Source organism: Melozone crissalis, unplaced genomic scaffold (assembly GCF_028551555.1).
Source record: "Melozone crissalis strain CALT ecotype California unplaced genomic scaffold, PUWL_Pcris_2 ptg000019l_1, whole genome shotgun sequence".
NCBI lineage: Eukaryota > Metazoa > Chordata > Aves > Passeriformes > Passerellidae > Melozone > Melozone crissalis.
The window spans coordinates 22,882,759-22,904,739 of NW_026535797.1; the positions used below are offsets into that span (position 1 = coordinate 22,882,759).

Consider the following 21,981-nt stretch of genomic DNA (forward strand, 5'->3'; position numbering starts at 1 on the left):
GATTTTTATTATTCTCTTTATTCCTGAAGGACTAAAAATCAAAAAAAAGTGTTGTAGTTACTAGGAAGTGTTGCAGAAACTAAAATATGTGTGAACATTAAAAGTGCACAAGCATATGGCCATACTGTCAGAGGAGATGTAATTGAAGTATGTGAAAACATATCTCAGGGACCTTTAATTTCTGTAAATGGGACATGATAGCTTCAACTGTCAGCTATTTAGGAACCAGAGTGTGTTTGTGCTGCTGATGTGCTTCATTCTGACAGAAAATTTCTTTTCTTTCCACCAGGTCCCGTGCCTTTGGATTCTCCCTTAATTCATGAATAAAGAAAAAGGGATCAGGTAATACCAGGAAGCCCTCAGAAAGCTCCATTCAGTATGTGGTGCACAGTACAGATCACTGGAACCCTACTGGATCCTACAGCAGATTAACACAAACAGGAAATTGTTCATGTCAGGCATTTGAAATTTCATCTGATGCAAATATTAAGTCACTTTGTGACCAATACAAGAGTGCATTTCAGCTCATTTAATCCAGGATAAATAGCACACTTCTTTGTTTAAACTACACATTAGAGCTTTCATCCAAGTCTGTTTGCAATGGCATGCTATCCTGCATGACTCACTCTGGCCTGCTTTGTTTAAACTTTGCTCAGCTACAGCTAGATGAACTTATCTTGCATTTTTATGATCATGACCTAAGGAATTTTGCAATGTTTCTCTATAAACCAATTTAAAAGTTAATATTCTTTCTCTGATGCACACCTCCAAATCAGCCATAATAAAGTGAAAGTACAGTGATTTGTTTCTTATAGGGTCTGGATTAGTGGGGACTTCCACTACAGCTTAAAATGAATATTCATTCTTTCATTCAGTCTAAATGGCAATATTATTTAGAGTATTTCTGCTTTCATGAAAAATACCACAACACTTAGGTACAACACATGTCTATCACCAGAAGACAAAAGTGAGCAGTTTACTATAAACAGAAGGAAAAAACTACTGAATAGCATGCACAGGGAGCCCATATTGGAAAGCTTACATTTAATGCAGGGGGAATCTACACCTCCAGCATTAGCATCTCACTTGCAAACAGACCTTAAATGACTGTCCCAATCCCTCCAAACCCTGGATTTCATTTTTGTAACATTTTGTGGGGCAGATATCACACACACAAGCCATCCTGTTTTTACTTCTGAATTCAACTGAAAGTAGTTTCTAATAAATACATTGTTTTCTCCCATTATTACTCATTTTCAAATCACCTTACATGTTTTTTAAGTGCTCAATGAGTCAAAAAATAATTAAATCCTTTGTAAGCAATGCAGGAGGTTAGGAAAGGATCTTCATACTTTTGAGCATTTCATCCATGAACCGAGCCAGTGCATTTCTTTCCACAAAAATAATCCCAAAATGTCACGAGCAATTTTCTGCAACAGAACCTGAGTGAAAGCAAGAAGTCTCTAAAACTTGCTGAACAATTCATCACTTCTGCCATCTCACATTACACAGCCTGGAATGCCATATACTTTACAGTTTGTAGAATATGGTAGATCAGCAGATGTATAAACCAGATTCAGTCTTTCTTGGGTCAAAATTTGAACAGCATCTACTGCTATTTGGTGCCAAACCCAAGAGGGTTTTTCAAAGTTTACTCAGAGAAAAGGAACTTTTAGAACTTCAACTTGAAATATAAAAGAAGTGCTGTTATTGTAGGAGTGGAATTGGTATGAGACCTCAAATATACATTTTAAAGTCAAAATGTTCTTATATGTCACTTCCCACATTTCCCTTCTTACTTTCAAAAGAATGGATATAGTTGAATATGCACACAAAATTGAAAAAATGAAGTTTCTCCTATTTCTTCTATCTGTCAGTCTATTTAACACTCATCAGATTTTCTTTATCACTAAGTGAAATTTCATTTGAAAAAGTGGGATTAGAAGAATGGCTAGCAGATGGGAAATAGAGACACCCTTGGGATCATAATGTAATCCATGTCACATTCTCTTATTACATTCTCATCCCACTGAAAAAATAATATCTTACATATTGCATCAAATTATTTAATATAAGAATTTAATGTCACTTTCTTTGGAGCTATGCCTCTCATTACTGCAGCAAATGGACCTTTTCTTTGGTTAAGACTAAACTTTTCTTTTTCCTAATTTGTAATGAAATTCAAATGTCTAATGAGTTCAATATGACCTGTCAACTTGAATTATCTGTTTGTCTTTCTGTTTACCATATCTATCTGTCTACAGTTTTTATTTTCCTCTGTGAAGTTTAGTTATTGAATCCCATGTTTCCTTCTGGAAGGAATTTCTAACAGATGATTATTCCTGTTGATATGTTGATGATTTGGTAATTTATGGCTTGTAAATTTAAGAAATCTGTAGAAATCTCTGGGAAAGAGAGCAGACCATGAGAGAAGAGAAACAGGAGGTTCTAATACCTTTTGCAGTAAAGGACTGTGATTTCATTAAAATGCATTTTTAATCTTACATATTAACTACAACAATGCCTCTGGATAACTTATTGTTACATCTTTTAAATCTGTAATGAAGTCTAGCATGAACCTGTACAACGGTGACAAAGCAAGCAGTTTATACAAACACATCCAGAGCCCAGAATGGGTCAGGCTGGAAGGGAGCACAGCGGCTCCTCTGGCCCAACCTCGCTGCTCAGCCGGGTCAGGGCTCGCCCTGCCACATCCGCTCATGCAAAGCTGCGTTCTGCCTTCTGCCCTCACAAGGGCTTTGCATCGGATTTGATAGCAGGATTGCATAAAAAAGACAAAATAATTTAGTCCATGGAATTAGAAGTCATTAATTCAATTTAAAGACTGAAAAAATCAGTAAGTTATCCAGGCTGAGTTCATCGGTTTACAAATGTTCTTTCCATATGCTTTCTAAAGATTTGTGCATGCTGATTTATAATAAATTAATATCTTCAACTGGAAAATATTTCACAGAGTTAAAATCCAGTCTGATTGAATGCACACACAAATACAGAAATAGAACAAGAACAATCTCGATTGAAAAGTAAATTAGTAAATACAGAATAAATTTTGTATAGAAATATTGGTATAGGTATTTTGATATAAATGCAACAGTAAGTACTGCTGTTCATTTAACAGCTGAAGGTGAAACTTCAATTAAAGACTATGAAGACATTCCTGTTTCTTAGAAGTCTCTTTACAATAATATTATAAAGCAGAAATTATAACTCAATTTAAAATCTAAAAAATTCCCCGTGGACTTTCACAACTAAATGAGCCTATTATCTAGTAAGTTTAACCAGTGATAACAGTCTACAAACTACTTTTTTTTCTAAAGTTTCTATGTATGGGTCTCATCTAAAACAAAAATAAGGTTCTTTATTATGCAAAATGAATCCTGTATAGTTTATGATCCTCTGGGGACTTCATTGGCTGAAAAGCAAAATGAAATGTAAGCTCAAATTTGATGTTTGTTATTTCTCCTCTTTAGTTAGTGAAGTTTGTATCAATAATTTTTATGCCTACGTTCTAGCTCCTTTATAGTTACAATTCCATAGCAAGGCTCTCTGTAGTATTAAAGTCACTTGGTGTAAAACTCAAAACAACATACATAATCATACACTGGTTTTAATTTCTGACCTAAATGTTTAATAATCATGTTATTACACACTGAGTTTAGGAGGCAACATGTTGTGCTGTTTCCTGGCGCGGCTGCTAGCTGGGGTTAAACTACGACAATGTATAAACAAATATATAGTTGTAACAAAGCACGACAATGTATAAACACATATAGAGATGTAACAAAGCAGAGTCTACGTATTGGGATCATAATGTATTTTGTACAGAGTTAAAAAGTACACACATTTTCGGTTTCAAGGGCTGAAACTATATCTTTCACCAAAATTCAGCTGTTTTCATACTGGAAATGTATTTAATCTGGAAACTTTCTGACATTAGAAAAAGAACAACTGTAGTTTCTCATTATTTTTGCTGCCAGAATCTATGCTTGGTTGCTCAACTAAAGACCTTATACTGCTAATTACTACCACATGCCCATATCCCAAGCAAAGGAAAACTTATTGGTTCTGACAATCCATTCTCTCAACACTGAATTCCAAATGAAAACTTCAATTTTGGCCAAACATAACATTTCATCAATCTTGTTCTACTGACTGCAAAAGCAACATCAAACAAGGGGTCCTAATGGCTTTTTACTGTGCAGTTCTCAAGCTTAGATTCTCTGATGAAAGACCCACATGAGCAAAGGACATTTTTAAACTACTTAGTAATTAATAATTGAACCAGAAAACAATGCATAAAGTAAACTGAACAGTTTTTATGCCGATGACAGAGATGAGTTTCAAGCAACAAATTATATGAGCATTAGAGATCAGCAGAGAAAGCACTGACAGAGTGAGATAAAAACAAACAGACAGTGCATACAAAGAAAGACCAAAACAAAAAGTGAAAAAATAAAATTAAGCGCGCCCCAAAGCTAGCAGAAGCCCGTAATCTGAAGCTGAGCTTTTCAGGATGTGGGGTTCTGACTGAAGATCAGGTCCAAATTTAGAGACATCTGAGCAATGCTGGGTACTAGTGACAATGTAGAAGGGGAGGAACAAACCCTGTGTGGAAAACAGGTTTTTAACCACATTCCCCTCTGCTATAACTCCTTTAGAGCTTTGAAAACAGAGGAATATGTTCCGAGTTTGAAAAACTTCTCCTTGAGAAAACAAGTATGAATATAAATATGAAACTGTTCTGGCCTCTGTGACAAATAAATATTTTGGGAAATTAACAATACTACTCATTCCCAGAAATAAATCAAGGCATTTAGTTTGTCTAGGTAAGTGATGAAAGTTTCCAACATCAGTGTTCACAGTTTACCTAAGACATTTGAGGGTATCTCAATAAATGCACATATTGAAGTTTACTATCTAATTGCTTGAGTATTATTGAACAAAGAATAGTATAGTTACAGCTAATTTTAAAACTTTGATTTATCTAAACAGTGATACAAAAAAGTGCTCTAGAATTAGCTCTCTGGGACATTTACAGTCTTTATGCTATACAGAGAGGAGCAACAAATCCATAATCCACTTCAACAATATGTTGCATGGGTGATGATTTGAAAGGAACAAAGTAAAAAATATCTTCCTTAAAGTAGGAAGGACAATTCATTAGATAAATTTCTTGCAGTACTTTATCATATGAAAAGGACTCTCTGTATGACTAGGCTTTTGGGGCAAATATACTCTACCAGTGGCTGTCACAATGGTACGTAATGAAATGAAGGATGGCAACAATAAAGGTGATATTGTGCTGTATCTCTCTATATGGCCAAGGACAGCTAGCTCAGTAAAGGCTTTATCTCAGCATGTCCCAGAGCTGGGAATGCCAGAAAGAGCTAGCTTTAACTTGGTCAAAAAAACAAGCAGGCTTTCAATAGAAATGTAATGAGGTAATGTGGTCCAATAAAATTTAACCTTTGCCACCAGGTAAAAATAGTAGGTTTGGTTTTTTTACCATACTGTTTTGATATTAAGGTTACTGCCTGCTCTTCTTCAGATATGCTTAATGTGATACAGGGAAGAGAATTGCTTTAAAATCCCTGGTCACAGATTCTAAACTCCTGAGAGCTTGCAATACCCATGGAAGGTCAGAAAAAGTTGTATGAGATCTGAATCTGCTGGTTGAACATGGAGAAACAAGGCTCTTAGACTTCTTACATAGTCAGTCCAACCAAACAAACTGGTAAATATTATCTCCCATTTTACATCCAGTAAAACAAGGTTTTCTTAAGAACCGAGTTGTCTGAAAATCATGCCAATTATCATGGTCACTTAGTTAAGAGACAAACCACACGATATTCTGATGCCCAAAATGGTGAAGTGACAATTCACCCTTGCTGCAGAAGTTAACTGCATGTGTAATAGCAGTACTTTTTATAAGCTGTGTCAGTGTACTCTGAGTGGAATCCAGGTTCTCTTGAAGAAGGGACAAAATGTTGTGACTTGTACCATAGCACAGCCCAGGTCTCTAATTACAGTGTGATAACTCTCCAGTGGTAGCATCTGATGTCAAAGAACACAGCCTTGCAAGCTGTGAGTCAGCTGTTACCACCTTCAGGGGCTCTTTAGAGTCCCACAACCACACCTGGTCTTTTTGGACTTACTTTCTGCCTCGGGTTGAGTTAAAAGTTCCGCCGTATTTCTTCCGATTAAGGATGAGAGCAGCAATTTCTGGCACGTAGCGAGCAAACATTGCCTACATGCATGAAACAAAAACACAAAAAAAAAAAAAGAAAATGGCATGCAGAGAGTGTTCTACTGCAGCAGAGGCAGCAGAGCCTCTTGGGATACTTACTTTCTTCCACTAACCGCACTATAGGAACCACCATATTTCTTGCGGTTTCCTATTAACTCTATGATTTCAGGGACGTAGCTGGCAAACATGGCCTAAGAAGAAGATAGGAGACAGAAGAAAAGACTAAAAAGAGAGGCCAAAGAAAGGGGGATGATGAATATTTTCAGAAGATATATATTTTTAAGATCTGAAAATGCAAAAGAAGTAGATCTATGCAGTTGTTTAAAAATAAAATTTTAAAAAAATGAAAAATTTCTTATCAAACAAAACAAGAAGGCTCAATGTAAAAGTTGATCTTGGAGAAGGTACACACCTTATAAATAAAGAAAATGGTCAAAAGAGGAAAAATGGACATGTAAAACAAAACAAGAACAAAATTACTTCAAACTCATATCTAGTCACAAAAAACAGTTTTGTCTATTTGTTCCTGAAGAGGGGAGGGGAAAAAAACCTATCCAAGCCCCACTGTAAAAAAACCAAAGCCAAGTATTATCATTACTGTCACATTTCTGTTGTAAAATACAGATTTTTCCCCCCCATTCTAAGAATTTAAAAGAAGAAAAAAAAAGATTAAATCGGGGGTTATGTCGCCATCAAGAAAAAAAAATCACCCCCCCGCCCCCCAAAAAAACTTTTCCAAAAGTTCTTGGGTTTAGAAGGATTGGAAAAACATGTGATAGAAAAAAGGTTTTGAGGAGAAAATAAAAATTATTCTGCCATGTTTTGTCCAACAAACAGCTTCCTTGTGGCTGGATACTTCGAAGAGCTACTGCCATTTGACATGATCTTTGTCTTCACATGTCAATAAACAGAGATGAGAATGCATATATGTAACGCTCATACATGTCTGTGTGTGTCCAATATATGGCATTCATAACCTTGGTTATATACACAGCACCTCTGTGAGATGTATGTATATGTGAAACCAATGGACGAGGGTAAGGTAACAACATACAAATGTGTGCATGGGCACAATATACATTACAAGTCACCCACATAGCATTCACCTTGTGCAGGGTAAATGCTAAAATAAACTTGGCTAGTTTAGAGAACATTGCAACAGGTGTAATAATATTACTAGCGCTGACAAATAATGGAAAAATTGGCAAGACAAATAGTAACTTGGGTGCTATTTACATACAGGACAAAGAACGTGAGAAATTGGTGTTCTAAAAGGATACGTGATAAAATGTGAGCTAAAATTGTACTACATGACATGAAAGGATGCTTGAAATTAAAGGGAGTGTGGTTTGCCATCATCTGGATCAGGCAAGCTGCTCTTTAAGGCAGTCCAAAGCCACAGTGTTTGTTGGAATTCTGGGAAGGAACACAGAAGGGAGGGTAGGACCTCTGAAACCGCAAAGTGCCTTTAAATATCAATAGCAACCTCCAGAAATGCTCTACAGCCAGTCACTAAGAAGTAGAGGACTACAAATAACATTCTATGTTGAAATATTAAGGCACTTCATGTATTCACATGCATTAATCATTTAAATGGATTTGAAAAATTCTAATTCCGGACTAATTCTGGACTAATTTGACAAGCTCTACCAAAATATTTATCTACAGGAAAAATGCATATTAAACATATTTTAATGTTTTATAATTAATTTTAGTTTAATAATCCAGATATTATTGTTCCCTTAATTACAACATTGAGATATAGAGGATCAAGTTTTAAGGTAACTGGAGTACTAAAAAGAACATAAAGAAGAATTTTTACCAATCCCCCAAGGATGAAGAAGACCATGAAAAGGCGACCAAGGGTTGTTTTTGCATAAACATCTCCATAGCCAACGGTGGACATTGTAACCATCAGCAAATAAACACATTCCCAGTATGTTAGCGGTTGATTATTTTGGAAATTTTCCCATGGATCCCCTGAGTTCTCCACCTACAATGTACAAGAAAACATATAATGAATAATATTAATTATAACTGACTCTAATTAACCTCAAATTAACTCTACCCATATATGCATGTGTCTTTGTGTGTATATAGACATATACCTTGGCATATAATACAAACTCTGAATGCTTTCCTGTGATTTATTTTCATCAAATACAGAACCTGACCCTGCGCCAAACAGAGCACTGCAGTTCTTGTGCCAGTATATACAGCCTTGCTACTCAGATCATTTATGGGAAGTATCTTTTCCAGGCACCACTAAATAATGTAACTTACTCATGCAGTTTGGTAAGTTCATTTATAAAAATGTGTTCAGAATATTTTCAGAGTAAATCTTAGTTTTAATGCAATTATACTCCTCAATGTTTTTGTTTTAAAAGATTATGTTTCCATTAAAGGCATTACTGGCACCTTTAGTGGAATGCTACTACTTTTTCAAAAAGCCAGTCACCGTAAAGACAAAATTATAGATTTGTCAGTGGGAAAGGAGTGTGCCATCTAAAATTTGCTCCAGAGTAAAAAGTTGAAGTTTGAGTACTCCTTCAGTACAATAGAAAAGCTTTTGTAGAAAAAAAAAGGAAAAAAATTCTAAATCCTAGAAAACAGCATTCCCTTGGTCTTGATGTGTTATTTAAGAAGTGTTGCGCTCTGTTTGGTAAAAACTAGGAAAAAAAGGTATTGTTTTTAGATCGAAACTCTACATTAGCCCAGAGGAGTGTAAAAATACGACTCTACGTGAATGAGAAATAAACCATAAATTAAAACACTCAAAACCTCTGTGCATCTTCCCAAGGGCGAACATGAGACGACTGACACCGCAAGAAGAGGAGGAGCTGGAACGCGCTCCTGCCCGGCTGGAAGCAGCTTTGGTGCGGAGCCAGCCGGGGGAGCCGCTCCGGCCGCGCCCGGCTCGCTCGGGCGTTCCCGGGCGGACACCGCCCCCTGCTGCCCGCCCGCGCCGCTGCGGCCGCCGGGGCACGGCCGGACTGAGCCCCAGCCCGCCTGCTCGGGGACACGGGCGGGCCTCAGTGCGGGCAGCTGGCACGGCTCCTTATTGCGGGCAGCTGGCACGGCTCCTTATTGCGGGGAGCTGGCACGGCTCCTTATTGCGGGGAGCTGGCATGGCCCTTATCGCGGGGAGCTGGCATGGCTCCTTATTGCGGGGAGCTGGCATGGCCCTTATCGCGGGCAGCTGGCATGGCTCCTTATTGCGGGGAGCTGGCATGGCCCTTATCGCGGGGAGCTGGCATGGCTCCTTATTGCGGGGAGCTGGCATGGCCCTTATCGCGGGCAGCTGGCATGGCTCCTTATTGCGGGGAGCTGGCATGGCCCTTATCGCGGGGAGCTGGCATGGCTCCTTATTGCGGGGAGCTGGCATGCCTCCTTATCGCGGGGAGCTGGCATGCCTCCTTATCACGGGGAGCTGGGATTCCTCCTTATTGCACTCTACCGACGGGGTAGGGCACTACCGAGAGCAGCACTAAAGCAGCTTGGAGCCCGCGGTCCGGCAGAAAAAGTGAACCGAGTTCTTGCAAATGCACTCACCAAATGTATGAACCCAGCTGCTGTCAGCCACGTGCTGATAAATATAGAGCACAGATTCACTAGCTTGATGGAATTACTGGAAATAAACAGAGCAAATAGGAGCTTAGACTAGAATTTGTCACATATTTTTTTATACATACCTGTATACAACTGCAAACTTTAGACTCAAGAACCTGATGATTATTTCCCAAAAGGAAGATTCCCTAAAAAACTTATTCAAAATTTTATGCATAATGTGTGTTATTTTTCCTTTGGAGAGTTCATATTTTCATAATTCAGATAGCTTGAAAAGAAAGTCCCAATGTATGAGAGCAGAAAGACAAACAGAAACCTTAGCTACATCAGTAGTCAAAAACAAACTTCTATAAATAAATAATGCTTTTTCACAGATAATCTGGTTCGCCACTCACCTCTTCATTTTTCACTGCTACACACTCAGAATTATTCACATGTAAATACATAAAAAATACATGAGAAAACTGATTCTCAAATTAAAGAACTAAGGTATTTCACAATTCCTGTGTAAAGTCCTAAGTATTTTCATATTACTCTGCTTGTTCCTATGGAACTCTTTAGGGAAAATTCACATGAAACTAGAGTATTTCATACTTCACACTCACAGTTTTCTCTAAAAAAAGAAAAAAGTGTAATTTAAACCCACTAAAAACATACGCAAATGCTTTTTAGTCACACTGAGTAGTATTTTCCCTATTCTAACCAGAAGAGATTTTGAAACAAGGACCTCACTCAGTTTTGCAGGAAAACACCATAGTATAAAATCTTCTGGAGGAAATACAAATAAAACCTGCTCTCTCTCTCACAAAAATCACTGTCCTAAGAAGGATATTCAACAGAAACACGAGGAACTGTTTTCCATGTATGACTGTGTCTAAACAATCTTACCTATTCTTGCTTTTGCAAATATTTATAAGAAGGTAACACCTCAGAAAAGTCCCCACAATTATCCTTAAAGCAATACATTAAAAACTATAAAAATTGAAAAAATAATCACTATCAGTGTTAGCAGTAGTCATTTTGTAGTAGAATTAATGTTTCTGTTTATAACCACTTTAACGACAATAAAAATGCATCCTTTTCTGAACAAAATAACTAGTAAAATTAACCGGTACAGGTCCTTAAAAGATATTTTAGAAGTTAGAGTTAATAGACATATGAAAGTACAAGAAATAGAATATACTGGGTAATATGACAGATGAAATGAATACTGTATTCAAAAATAAAATAGCATATCAGCAGTCTTGTCATTAGTGTTCACCAACATCAACATACTCCCTATTTCTCTCTTTCTTAAACTATGGTTGATTAAACTCCTTATTTTCTTAGTGGTAACATTCATTTATAGCACAGGACCCTAAACAATGGGTTCCCAGATTAAACAAGATCATAGGAGTGATGCTGATGCAAAGCTCCATTATCCAAGGCTGACTATCATCCTTCACCTGAGCTTAGAACACAAGATGTTCCTGATAAAAAATTATGTGTCTGTTGGTCTCTTCATATCACTGTAACACCCATTAATAGTAACTATTTACATGACTTGTTTGGTACATTTTATTTTAGAAGATTTATTAAACACTCTGCCTTGTCTGTCCTCTATGAAATACTCCCTGTGTTTCTGCCAGAGTCTAAATATAGATGAAGGATTAGTCATAAACATTTTCTCCCTCTTTAAGCTCTTTCCAACATCTGTGCAAAATCCCTTACTGTGAGCCCTGCTTAAGCCCCTGCAGATTTTTTTGAAAAATATTAGAAAAGAATACAATTTTCAACTGAAAACTGTAGAATTCAATTCCATAAAACATGGGAACAAAAAATCTTAAGTGAAATACATTTAATTTCAAATTAGGGAAACTAACGGGTCCTTGGCAGAGTACAGTCTCTTAAAGTGCCACTGTAAAATTTTGCTTTGTCTGACAGGATCTTTTCAAATACACTCAGCTTTTTTTTCAGATATTCTAATAATCACCTAACACTTTACTAGTCTCCTTGCTGTCCCTGGTTTTGCATTGTGCACCTTCTTTCACTGGATCCAGCTTTTGGAATGGCCTTTCTGCTCAGAGTGTAAATAATACACATTCCTTTAATCCTCATATCTCAGTCAATAATTCCAGGAGTAATTTTCATTTAGAGGTTACGGTAATTTTTTTTCTTACTGGAGAAAAAAGAAAAGGAGGAGAAAATTTCCCTGCAATTGCACTAAATATTAAAACCATAGTATTGCCCAGTGTACCCTATCAATTATTTCATCTTCGCATTTTTTATTTGTTATTAGTGCCAAATGCACTGAAATGCCTAGGTCAAATTAGTTCCATACATTTTCATATAAATACATATCACCTCAAACAGAGAAGTCTTCTCTTTTGCTGAATTTTTAAATAATAAAAAGTACTTTTTTCTCCCTACTTTAGTTTCAGAGCTAGTAATGATATACTGAATTTTCTATCCCAATTCAACAATTCAAGTTCTGTCACTGACTCTTGGTCTTTATGTTCCAAAAATTCCTAAAATGTCAAAAAATTTCAATAAAACCTTAGAAGTGGACTGCAAAAAATGCTAAAACATCTTAATTCTGGAAGATTTTTTGCCATCCCTGAACAAAATAATGTTGCAGTAGCAGGCTAAAAGCATACAATACTGTGTAAGCCTTTAAAGTTCTAAGGCCACAGTATGTAATTGAAATCATTGATTGAATTTAGGGAAGTAAATTTCATTTAAATAATACTAGATATGTTGAAACTACTAGTTTAACGGCTCTAACTTGTACAAATTTTTTTTTTTATTCTCCATTAATCACAAGGGCTCAGCATGCTTTAGCTTTTCAGGAAGCAAAATAATTCAGAACCAGAAGCTCTCAATTTAAGAGTATTCTGGTACTGTAAATAGAAAATGTGTGTGCAGCATGTGAACTGCAGTTATGATGGTACCTTCAGAATACACTGAAAATTTCTCATAGAAGGTAGCAGTAATAAACAAATTTTCTAGCTTGCTGCTTTCTAAAAGCTAAACTAATCCAAGAGATTAAAAGAAACCCCAAGCACTTATACAATCAAATTTATGTCAGTTGACTCTTCTAAAACAAATTGCATTCTGTTAATTTGTTTTAATTTGACACATCCATTAAAAAAAATAAATGTTTTGTGAACATTGCTGACATTCCAAATTATTCAGGTCATTTCAGGTTAATAAGTAAGACAACAAAGAGAGCAGACATGACTTTCTGTTGCAATACCAAGAACAGCGAGAGACATAAAAAACTGTTTTGAGGCAGTGACAATTTTTCAGTTAAATAAATGATGTTAGTATGAACTGCTAAGGATGAATTACCTGACTAAACTGAAACACTCATATAAGAAAGTTTTGCTTTACAGGCTTTCACTAATCAACATTTGAGGTTTATAGATATTTTGGATGTTGTATAAATAATCACAGAGATAATGATATCTAATATAAGAGTAAATTCTGCCCCAGAGAAAGGCTATTTCAATGAACAGGTCAATCTTAAATAAACCAGCTCTGAGTACCTTGAAAGTGATTAATGCACATTTATGGATCTGGAATTTCACCAAATCCCCCAATACTGAAGGGGCTATTAGCTTTTATCCAAAATCTTTGAGTTTATGGAGCTTCTCTAATGACTGCCATTTCTTATGGCAGGGTTGTTCTGCATGGTAAATCTTATTCTCCATTCCCATACTGAGAATTCTGAGCTATGGGACCTCACCTTACATTCTTTGATGTCTTTGTTTGACCAGAATTGGCTTCCTTCCAGTAACTAAAGACAGATAGTGTGAGAATTTTACAGCACAGACAATAGTCTCAAGGTTGATTTAGGTTTGAAGAAACAGCTGTTCACTGTGAACATCTACAAATTTCAGTACCTATTTTCCTATTGCTACAAATTATCACAGCAAGGAATGGATTTACCTGCATATAAAGCCCTCACAGATCTATAGCAACCGCTGCAGAGAGGGGAAGTTTTCAAAATGGAATTGATTTTACAGTAATTATTGGAAGCTGTGGTCAATACTTCCCCTGCAGCCTTTTAGAGAATGATGAAAAACAATGTGTCTTCAACTGCAAGGCATGGGAAGGTTTCTCCTCATTTCCTTCAAAATGATCTTTTGTCCAAAACTGTGCTTTTCCTGCACAACATTGATGTATTAATAGGCCAAAGAACCAGTAAGCCAGAAGGTTAATTGAAAAATTTTAATTATTATATGGAGGAAATACTAAGGACAATGAACACAATATAAAGATAGCTCAGTGTAAATTTAATGGTTTTGATGTGAAAAAAGATGCTCAGTTCAAAAAAACTGGAAGAGGCACAATGAGAATTTCTCAAAATACTTTTTAACTGTATACTCTTGAATGAATTTTGATTTCAGGTTTCTCAAGACAGCAGAACACAGACTGATTATATGAAAAGAAGCAATGTTTAATCAGTACACAGTGATGTAAATCATTCAGCTTTTAATTTATCAACACATAACCTTGCTCGGTATTTCAAACATAACAATGCATCAATTAAAATGATGACATAGCAAAAGATGCTGTCACTGACAAATCATTCATCAGCAGAAAAAGGCTTAAAGAATAGATAACAAGTGCAGGGGTTTTTCCAGAAAAGAAAAGCATATGTTACTAGGGTCCCAAATCAAACCCATTTACATTCTGTCGCCAATTAACTAAATCAGCATCCAAGAAAAAATCTTACCTTGTTTTAAGTATATTCAGAAACTGCAAGATTTCTGAAAACTGTATCAGTCGAAGGGCTCTTAAAAATCTTAAACCTGCAGTAAAAGAAAAAAAAGTTATAGTAAAGAATAACTCAAGTTGTAACAGCATATTACAATGACAGTGATCAATTAAATCAACACAGGTAACATACAAAATGTCAAATACCTTTGAAACGCTCTTCCATATTTAATTGTTCAAGGATTCTTAACAGGTACTTATCAATTTTTTTTTAAGTTTATTTCCCTAATAATAGGTTTATCCTACCAGAAAGTGTTAATTTTTGTAGGAAGTAATGGAAGGAGACACACAGGCTGAAAGCTGAGGGGGAAAAACCTCACTGAGGTTTCTGTTGGCAGCTGCAGTGCACATGTCCTTCTCTTTCAGGCTGTCAAAGACACAGGCAGGTCTGATTCTGCTTAGTGAAAAATAACAGATCATGGGCAAGAGATCTGATAACCTGGATAAAGTAGACTGTATATGCCTGATTAAATTTGGTAAATCTTAATGACGTAAAATCTTTTATATTAATAATGCTCCCTACCTCCACTCTCGTTTCAAAAACCTCATGCAGGAAAACAGAGAAATCACACTTTTTCTCTTGAAAATGGCAAATTTACTACAATTCTTTCCATCAGTCTATAACCACAGGAATACATTACATATCACTATTTTTTAAAAAGCATTTTTACAAAGAAATAGCATTTTTATCTTGAAATCAGATTGCATGCATAGCAATTCCCAGACAACTAAAAAGTCAGTAAGACAGAGTGTGTGTGCAAGAGAAACTAATCGAGAAGATTAAGGGCTTAAATTATCAAAATAGTCTTATGCTGATAGTAAATGATTTGGCTGCAGATCTTTGGCATATGAATGAAAGTACACTCTGTACTGTACACATGCACAGCTTAGAAAATTAAAGTAAAGCATGAAGGATAATTTTTATTAGAGAGTACAGCCAAGAGTTACATAAAAGTTGTGTAATGTGATATTGCAACTGTTACAGGAAGGTCCAGAGCAGCTTCTTCTCATAGATTCTCTTTATTGACATCTACGTTACCCAACTCCAGTGCAGGAAATCACTTTTTATTTCTAGAAACTTAAGGAAATACTGATCCTGGCGAACATATGAACCTGGTCACAGCTTTCATCATCTCATAAGAGGTTCCCCTCAAGCACAAAGGTGCATGTGGCAAGATGTGTTTATATCAAGAAGTTTTTCCTGCAGTATTATTGGAAAGTTGTTAAATAAAATATTTGCTCTTATATTTTGCCTTGTTAAGACTCCTAAGTAGTGTTAAAGTACACTCATGTCTATTATATGGATATAAAGTTTCTTTTTAATTACTGACTGTGGCAACTCTGAAAATTAAGCACAGCTTGCTAAATGGATTCAGGTACCTAAATGAAAAGCAATAAAATGAAGCTTAATAATGTTAAATGTCAGATCTATTTGCAATTAGAGAATGATAACTTTGGATCACATTGCTGAAACTGTGAGAGACACATCCCTCTGCTCCACTTCCAGGAGTTCCCACAGTTGTTACTCCTATCCAAAGGATGTGGTTAGACAGAGAAGGGGAGGATCCTTACTAGTAACCATAAACCTTCCAGCTCTTTTTCATCCAGCTGCTTTCCTCACTCTGCTCCCTATAAACTTTTATGAAAAATGGCTGGAGTGAAAAACACCCTGCCTCTGAAATGTTTATCACTGCATCTGAAGATAATGGTAAGACCAAGTTAACCATTGCTATGTTTCACAAAGAAACCTGAGAAACATCTAAGTTAGAAATAAAAGCTCTATCTCCAAATCCTTGTAAGGCTTAAGTTATATTTTAATAGTTGAGTCATCATGTGATAGATGAAAAATACTATGGGCTCAAGGTGTTTTTTGTGGAAAAAGAAAATTATTATAGGTGAAGTCCTGCATTTGCTGCAGCCCACACAATTATTAAAAATTTCCTTTAGAGAACAGAATTAGGAAAAGCAAGAACAAATCACTAGAGTGTTTGCTTGGACATTTAAACTACAAAATATGGCTGGCTTTCAATTATGAAAGCCAAAGCAATTATTACATGGCAAATTAATTCTTTCCAGCATCCTGAAATTTCCTAGGCACGAACAGATTTCCTATTATATTCCTACATGTATTTCATTTTATGTGATTTTCACAGAATCATACAATAGTTTGGATAGGGACAAATTTTCAAGGTCATCTTGCCCAACCATCCCTGCAGTGAGGACCTAGATCAGGTTTTGCAGAGCCCTGTCTGGTTTGACCTTGAATTTTTCCTGGGTTGGGGCATCTACCACCTCTCTGGGCAACCTGTTCCACTGTTTCACCATGCTCATGGTAAAAAAAATTCCTTATCTGTATTCTGAACAGCCCTCTGTTATATTGAAACCATTGCCCTTTCTTCTATTGCAGCAGGTTCTGTTAAAAATTCTGCTCCCTTCAGGTATGGAAAGGCCACAATAAGCTCTCCCCAAATCCCTCTTTCCTCCGGGCTGAACAACTCCAACTCTCAGCCCTTCCTCACAAGAGGTCTTGCATCCCCTTTTTTTCGCTTGCACCCCCTTTTTGTGCCCCAGAGCTGGACACAGAGCTGCAGATGGGGATTCCAAGAATGGAGAATGGGGTAGAATTTGCCCCCTTGCCCTGCTGCCCATGCTGCTTTGGATGCAGCCCAGCACACAATTGGCTTTCTGGGCTGCAAACTCCCATTGCTGGCTCATGTCCAGCTCCTCATCTCTAGGTACCCCCAGCCCTCTGCAGGGGCTGCCTCCAACCCTTTCCTCACCCAGCCTGTGTTGGCACTGGGGGTGGCCCCAAGGCAGGTGCAGGACCCTGTACTTGGCCTTGCTGAGCCTGAGGAAATTCCCACAGACACACTGCTCACACTTGGCCTGGTCCTGGATGGCATCCCGTCCCCTCAGGCACCCCAAGTGCACCACTCAGCTTGGTGCTTCCTGCACACCTGCTGAGGGGGCACTCACACCCACTGCCTCACAACTGAGACCATGCCACCTCTTTCAGGGCTACCCCCTTACCGAGAGCAGAAACAGTCGATATTTGTTTATGCGTCAAAAATAGAAAGTAAAATTCACTCATAGGAGCAGTAACAAAAATTTCCCCTTCCCCGAAGCTGTTTCAGCTACAACAAATGCATACAGCTCTCTTTCCTAAGCAAAGTTTGTGTTTTGTACAATTCGAGAAGAATTTCTTTTCTTATGAAATACCTACAAAACTGTTTTACATTTAAATTATTTCACCAAGAGTTGAGATATGGTAAGTTTCTTATGAATTACAGTGAATTCCATTCTAATTTTGCACATTCCATAACCCTGTCTGCTAAAGTTAATTGTAAACTGCTAAACAGAATGCTCAGGAAATGCTTGCTACATTCTCTCCATCATGTAACTTAACTTTTTCTTGGCAAGGAGTTATACATTTGAATTTTCTTATGGGATCTGATCAGAATAGGATTTAATCTGCTATGCTACAAATTATACAAAAAAGTAAGTAGCAAAATATTTAATTTACCCCAAACATCTCTCTAATAAAAGAAAAAATACACAGATAAAATAAAAGAAGGACCTCTTGAGTTTCTCAGTCTTCTGCTTCTAAATGGATGACTAAAATATGCTTAGGATTTGGAGTTCATTTCAGCTGCAATATCCAGAACAAAGATAAGATATTCATAGATATCAAGACCAGAAAAAACTTCTATGATTATAAACAATATGAACAGACAAAAACCAATACGAGACAAAGGTTTTTAGTCAATAATTTTTGCCTCTAGTACAATAATCTGAGTTGTAGGTATAATGATTCAAATAAGCCTTCAATGAACACTTCAACTCTTCCACAGGATTATTTTTACTGCAAAAATATTTGTTTAGCTACTGTGTTGCCTGTGCAGCAAACAGACTGTTTTCAAATTACACTGATAATATAAAATATGTGAAAATATATGAAATATAAAATATTTCATATCATGGTATTCAACCTAAAATCTGTAAAAAATGGTCACTAGGAGTGGCTGCATATTGCCAAAAACCCCTGAAATCAGTTTTAAAGAAATCAATTATCTGTTCAATAGGAAGAATATGCTGTGCTGAACTACCAGGCTACATCTAGAATATAGCAGGAGTACTTTTTTCCTGACCCTTTACTAAGGACTCAGCAAAATGGATGGATTCTTTAGAACAGAGTAGTGATCCTGACACGGCCAATAGAATATGTGCCAGTAGCAACACAATTACAGTAGAAAATTATTTTATCTATAAAGCTTACAGCAAGGAGTATTATTTACAGCTTTATTTGACCCTAAAAGCAATAGGGTATTTTCCTGCCTGTCAGACAGTTTTGCAATCTCTCTGCTGAACTAATGCTTTCCACTGGACTAATATACAGAAGCAACCAGGATTAGCTATAGGTTGCAAACCCCAATCCACCCCCCTCCCCCCCACCAAAAAAAAAAAAAAAGGAAATTTCCCATTATAAATCTTTAAACGGAAAAACAAGGAAATCATGACAACTATACTTATATGATTTAAATGAGATTCTAATAAATAGAAAGAGGAATTGGGATGTTTCTTCGTTCGACATGAGAGGTCAATCGACGAGAACAGCACCAAGCATTACATTGTTTCTCACCAATGAAATATGTAATCCCCATCGTACTGTCTTAGGCTGCTTATTTGTTTTCTGAGAGACAAGAGTATGTCCAAAATATTGGTGTAAGGTTTCAACACACAGAGATTCTGTTTGCCACTTCTATTCCTGACAAACCATTCACCCATTCATCAGAACAACATCTTCATCAAAGCTATCAATGGCTACTTCCACCCTAAATTTCATTAAGACCACACAGTTTACTGAAGTCAGAAAAAAAACCAGAATCCATATTTAGGAACCTTTTTTGAGACACAGGATGTAGGGATAATTTTTAGGATGCAAAATAATCCCATTTTGAACATCTTCATAGAGTACAGCAGAATTTTCTGAGATCTTACTCCCTGTAGATAGACTTGAAAATGAAAGCTCAAACTGAAAAGAAAAGAAGAAATAGAATGGGAGGAAAAGAATCTGTCATTCCTTGGAACCAATCCAGACAAAATATTTTTATACACTTCCCCACCTCTGTTATGCAACAGTACAAGAGGTGGGAATAGCCTGCAGTATGAAAAAAATCAATGCTCTATGACCAGGATAGAAAAACTACAATCAAGTTTAGAATAAATCTTTCTGTTGTACAATCCTTCGACTTGCTATTACACCTTTTAAATGACAGCAGCTTCAAACAAAATTTCTTGATAACACCAACACTGCAGAATATTACATCCCATCCTTCAATAAAGACTGGATTATTTGATTCTAGGTGAACAATGAACCCCTTTGCTGGGGAGAGAGGAGTATATTGCATAAGGTTGAGAAAAAATTCTTCCTATAAAACAACTGAAATACTGCAGCTTTTTCTTTTTAAGTTGAAATATAAAACAGAATATCTTTTTTAGAAGATACAGTAATATTAGCACCAGAGACAGCATAACAGTTCTGAAGAAAAAGTTCAGAGTTGGACCTTACCCCAGTATGAGCCGACCCTATAACAAGACACCAAGGAGTTTCGCAAAGTGCGCTGCTCTTCCTTTTCGGGGATATTATGTCCAGGTTTGACACGATATCCATTTTTGAACAATTCTCCATGAGATTTTTTACGCCTTCTAGTACTTTTGTACGTTTCTGTACGCGTGCCCCCAGAAGGGTTGTGGTAGACTAAAATCTTGCTGGGAATCATGACTGTATCTTCAGCTCCAGAAGCACTGCAGGAAGTACTGTGATGCAGTCCTCAGTCACAGCACTCACTAACAGCAAAGATGGTCACAGATTTATACCCTTTCTTTTGCTAATTCAGTGTCAACACGGAGAGACACCTCAGAGTCCTTTCTTTAACAGAACTTCTCTTTGGGAGCAGATTTGTTTAACTGGACACAAGATAAAGTTCCCCTTTACCGGTTGTTATCAAAAGATAATGCAGTATAATCTAGTTCATTTCCGTTAGCTTGAAACAAACAGAGTGAATTCAAATACAAAACTCAGCTTGACAAAACAGGCTATCACAAACTGGATAGGCAAAACAAATCACAGAAGCAAGCAGGCAGCGCAGATGCTCCTCTGATCCGAGATGTATTAGAGCTTAAAAGCCATCTTCTATCCGGATATTACCACATAAGCTTCTTTCAGATACATCAAAGAACCACACCCATTGATTCAAAACCCACAAACATGATGCTGTTCACGTGGAATGAACAAGTACTCTAGCAAAGAATATAGCTCTTAGAATATATGTACATAAAGGGAATTATTTACTGTGTATTAGTTTCTTTGGCAAGCTCACATGTCTGTTTTCCAGTTAAAGTTAGTATGCAGAAGGCAGAGGTCACATAATCAGTCAACTCTTACAGGATTTATACCAGATGAAATTAAAAAAACCTCCAACAAATAAACACAACAACCCTTCCTCCAATCCCAGTTAATGACAACTATCTTACTGAAGGAAAAAGAATTCAAAACAATTTAGCCATCAAGCATGAGCACAAATAATAGAGTCCATAGCTCTCTCAAGCTGACTTGCCCTATGAATATTCACAAAACTGGAGTTTTGTTCAGTCAACTACCACTCTACAAATCAAAAGTAATCATCCTCTTCCATTACATATGATAGATTTTCTTCATGATTTTTCCTGCTTTGAGCATAATACACAAACTTCATTGTGTAAAGCTATCTTCATTTTGAGGAATATGCTTATCATTTCTTTTTTCTTTTCCTTTTTTCCCCCCTTGTTTTTGGCCTCAGAAGACCCACAAATATAGCAATGCCATCTGGAGTACAATGCAAAGCAGACACAAAAATAGGCTGCACCATGTGCTTATATGAAATACACAGGATTTCAAAGCATTTTGGAAATGTTATTAAGGGGTGGACTGCCAAATATAAAGGGGATTGTAGTACAGAGAAATTTCAAATTATAAGGAACATGCAGATAGTGAAGCAAATTACTTCTGTGAGTCCTTTGCATTGTAACCTTTAACACTAAGTTCTTACAAACAACCTGGTTATGTTCCCACTGGTCACAACAGTCAGGTTCCACTGAGTCTACAGGGATGGGGTTTATGTCTGCATGTGACAAACATCCAAGATTTATCTGTGAGCACTTGAATCATTCCTCTCCAACTGAAAAGATTTGAATGGGGTAGTACTTATCTGTGGTACTAATCACCTCTTGCGCATCTCAAACTGAATGCACGTCCTACTTAACTTTTTACCATATAAGGCACACTATTTTCCTTTCTTTCTGTATTTCCTCTTGACTAGTATTATAATCTTGTTATTATCTAATTT

At 36.7% G+C, this 21,981-nt stretch overlaps 1 protein-coding gene across 28 annotated transcripts in view; it reads right to left on the minus strand.

The window, feature by feature from the left end:
* The window catches only part of KCNMA1 (potassium calcium-activated channel subfamily M alpha 1), a 411,380-nt gene that overhangs the window by 140,368 nt on the left and 249,031 nt on the right, over positions 1-21,981 (minus strand). For all 28 annotated transcript variants that reach the window (XM_054276930.1, XM_054276928.1, XM_054276929.1 and 25 more), the window contains 4 exons: positions 14,556-14,631; positions 9,821-9,896; positions 8,091-8,261; positions 6,368-6,459 (listed from right to left, as the gene is read on the minus strand). In XM_054276930.1, coding sequence (XP_054132905.1) covers positions 6,368-6,459; positions 8,091-8,261; positions 9,821-9,896; positions 14,556-14,631 — 415 coding nt within the window. The remainder of the gene's footprint in view (positions 1-6,367; positions 6,460-8,090; positions 8,262-9,820; positions 9,897-14,555; positions 14,632-21,981) is intronic.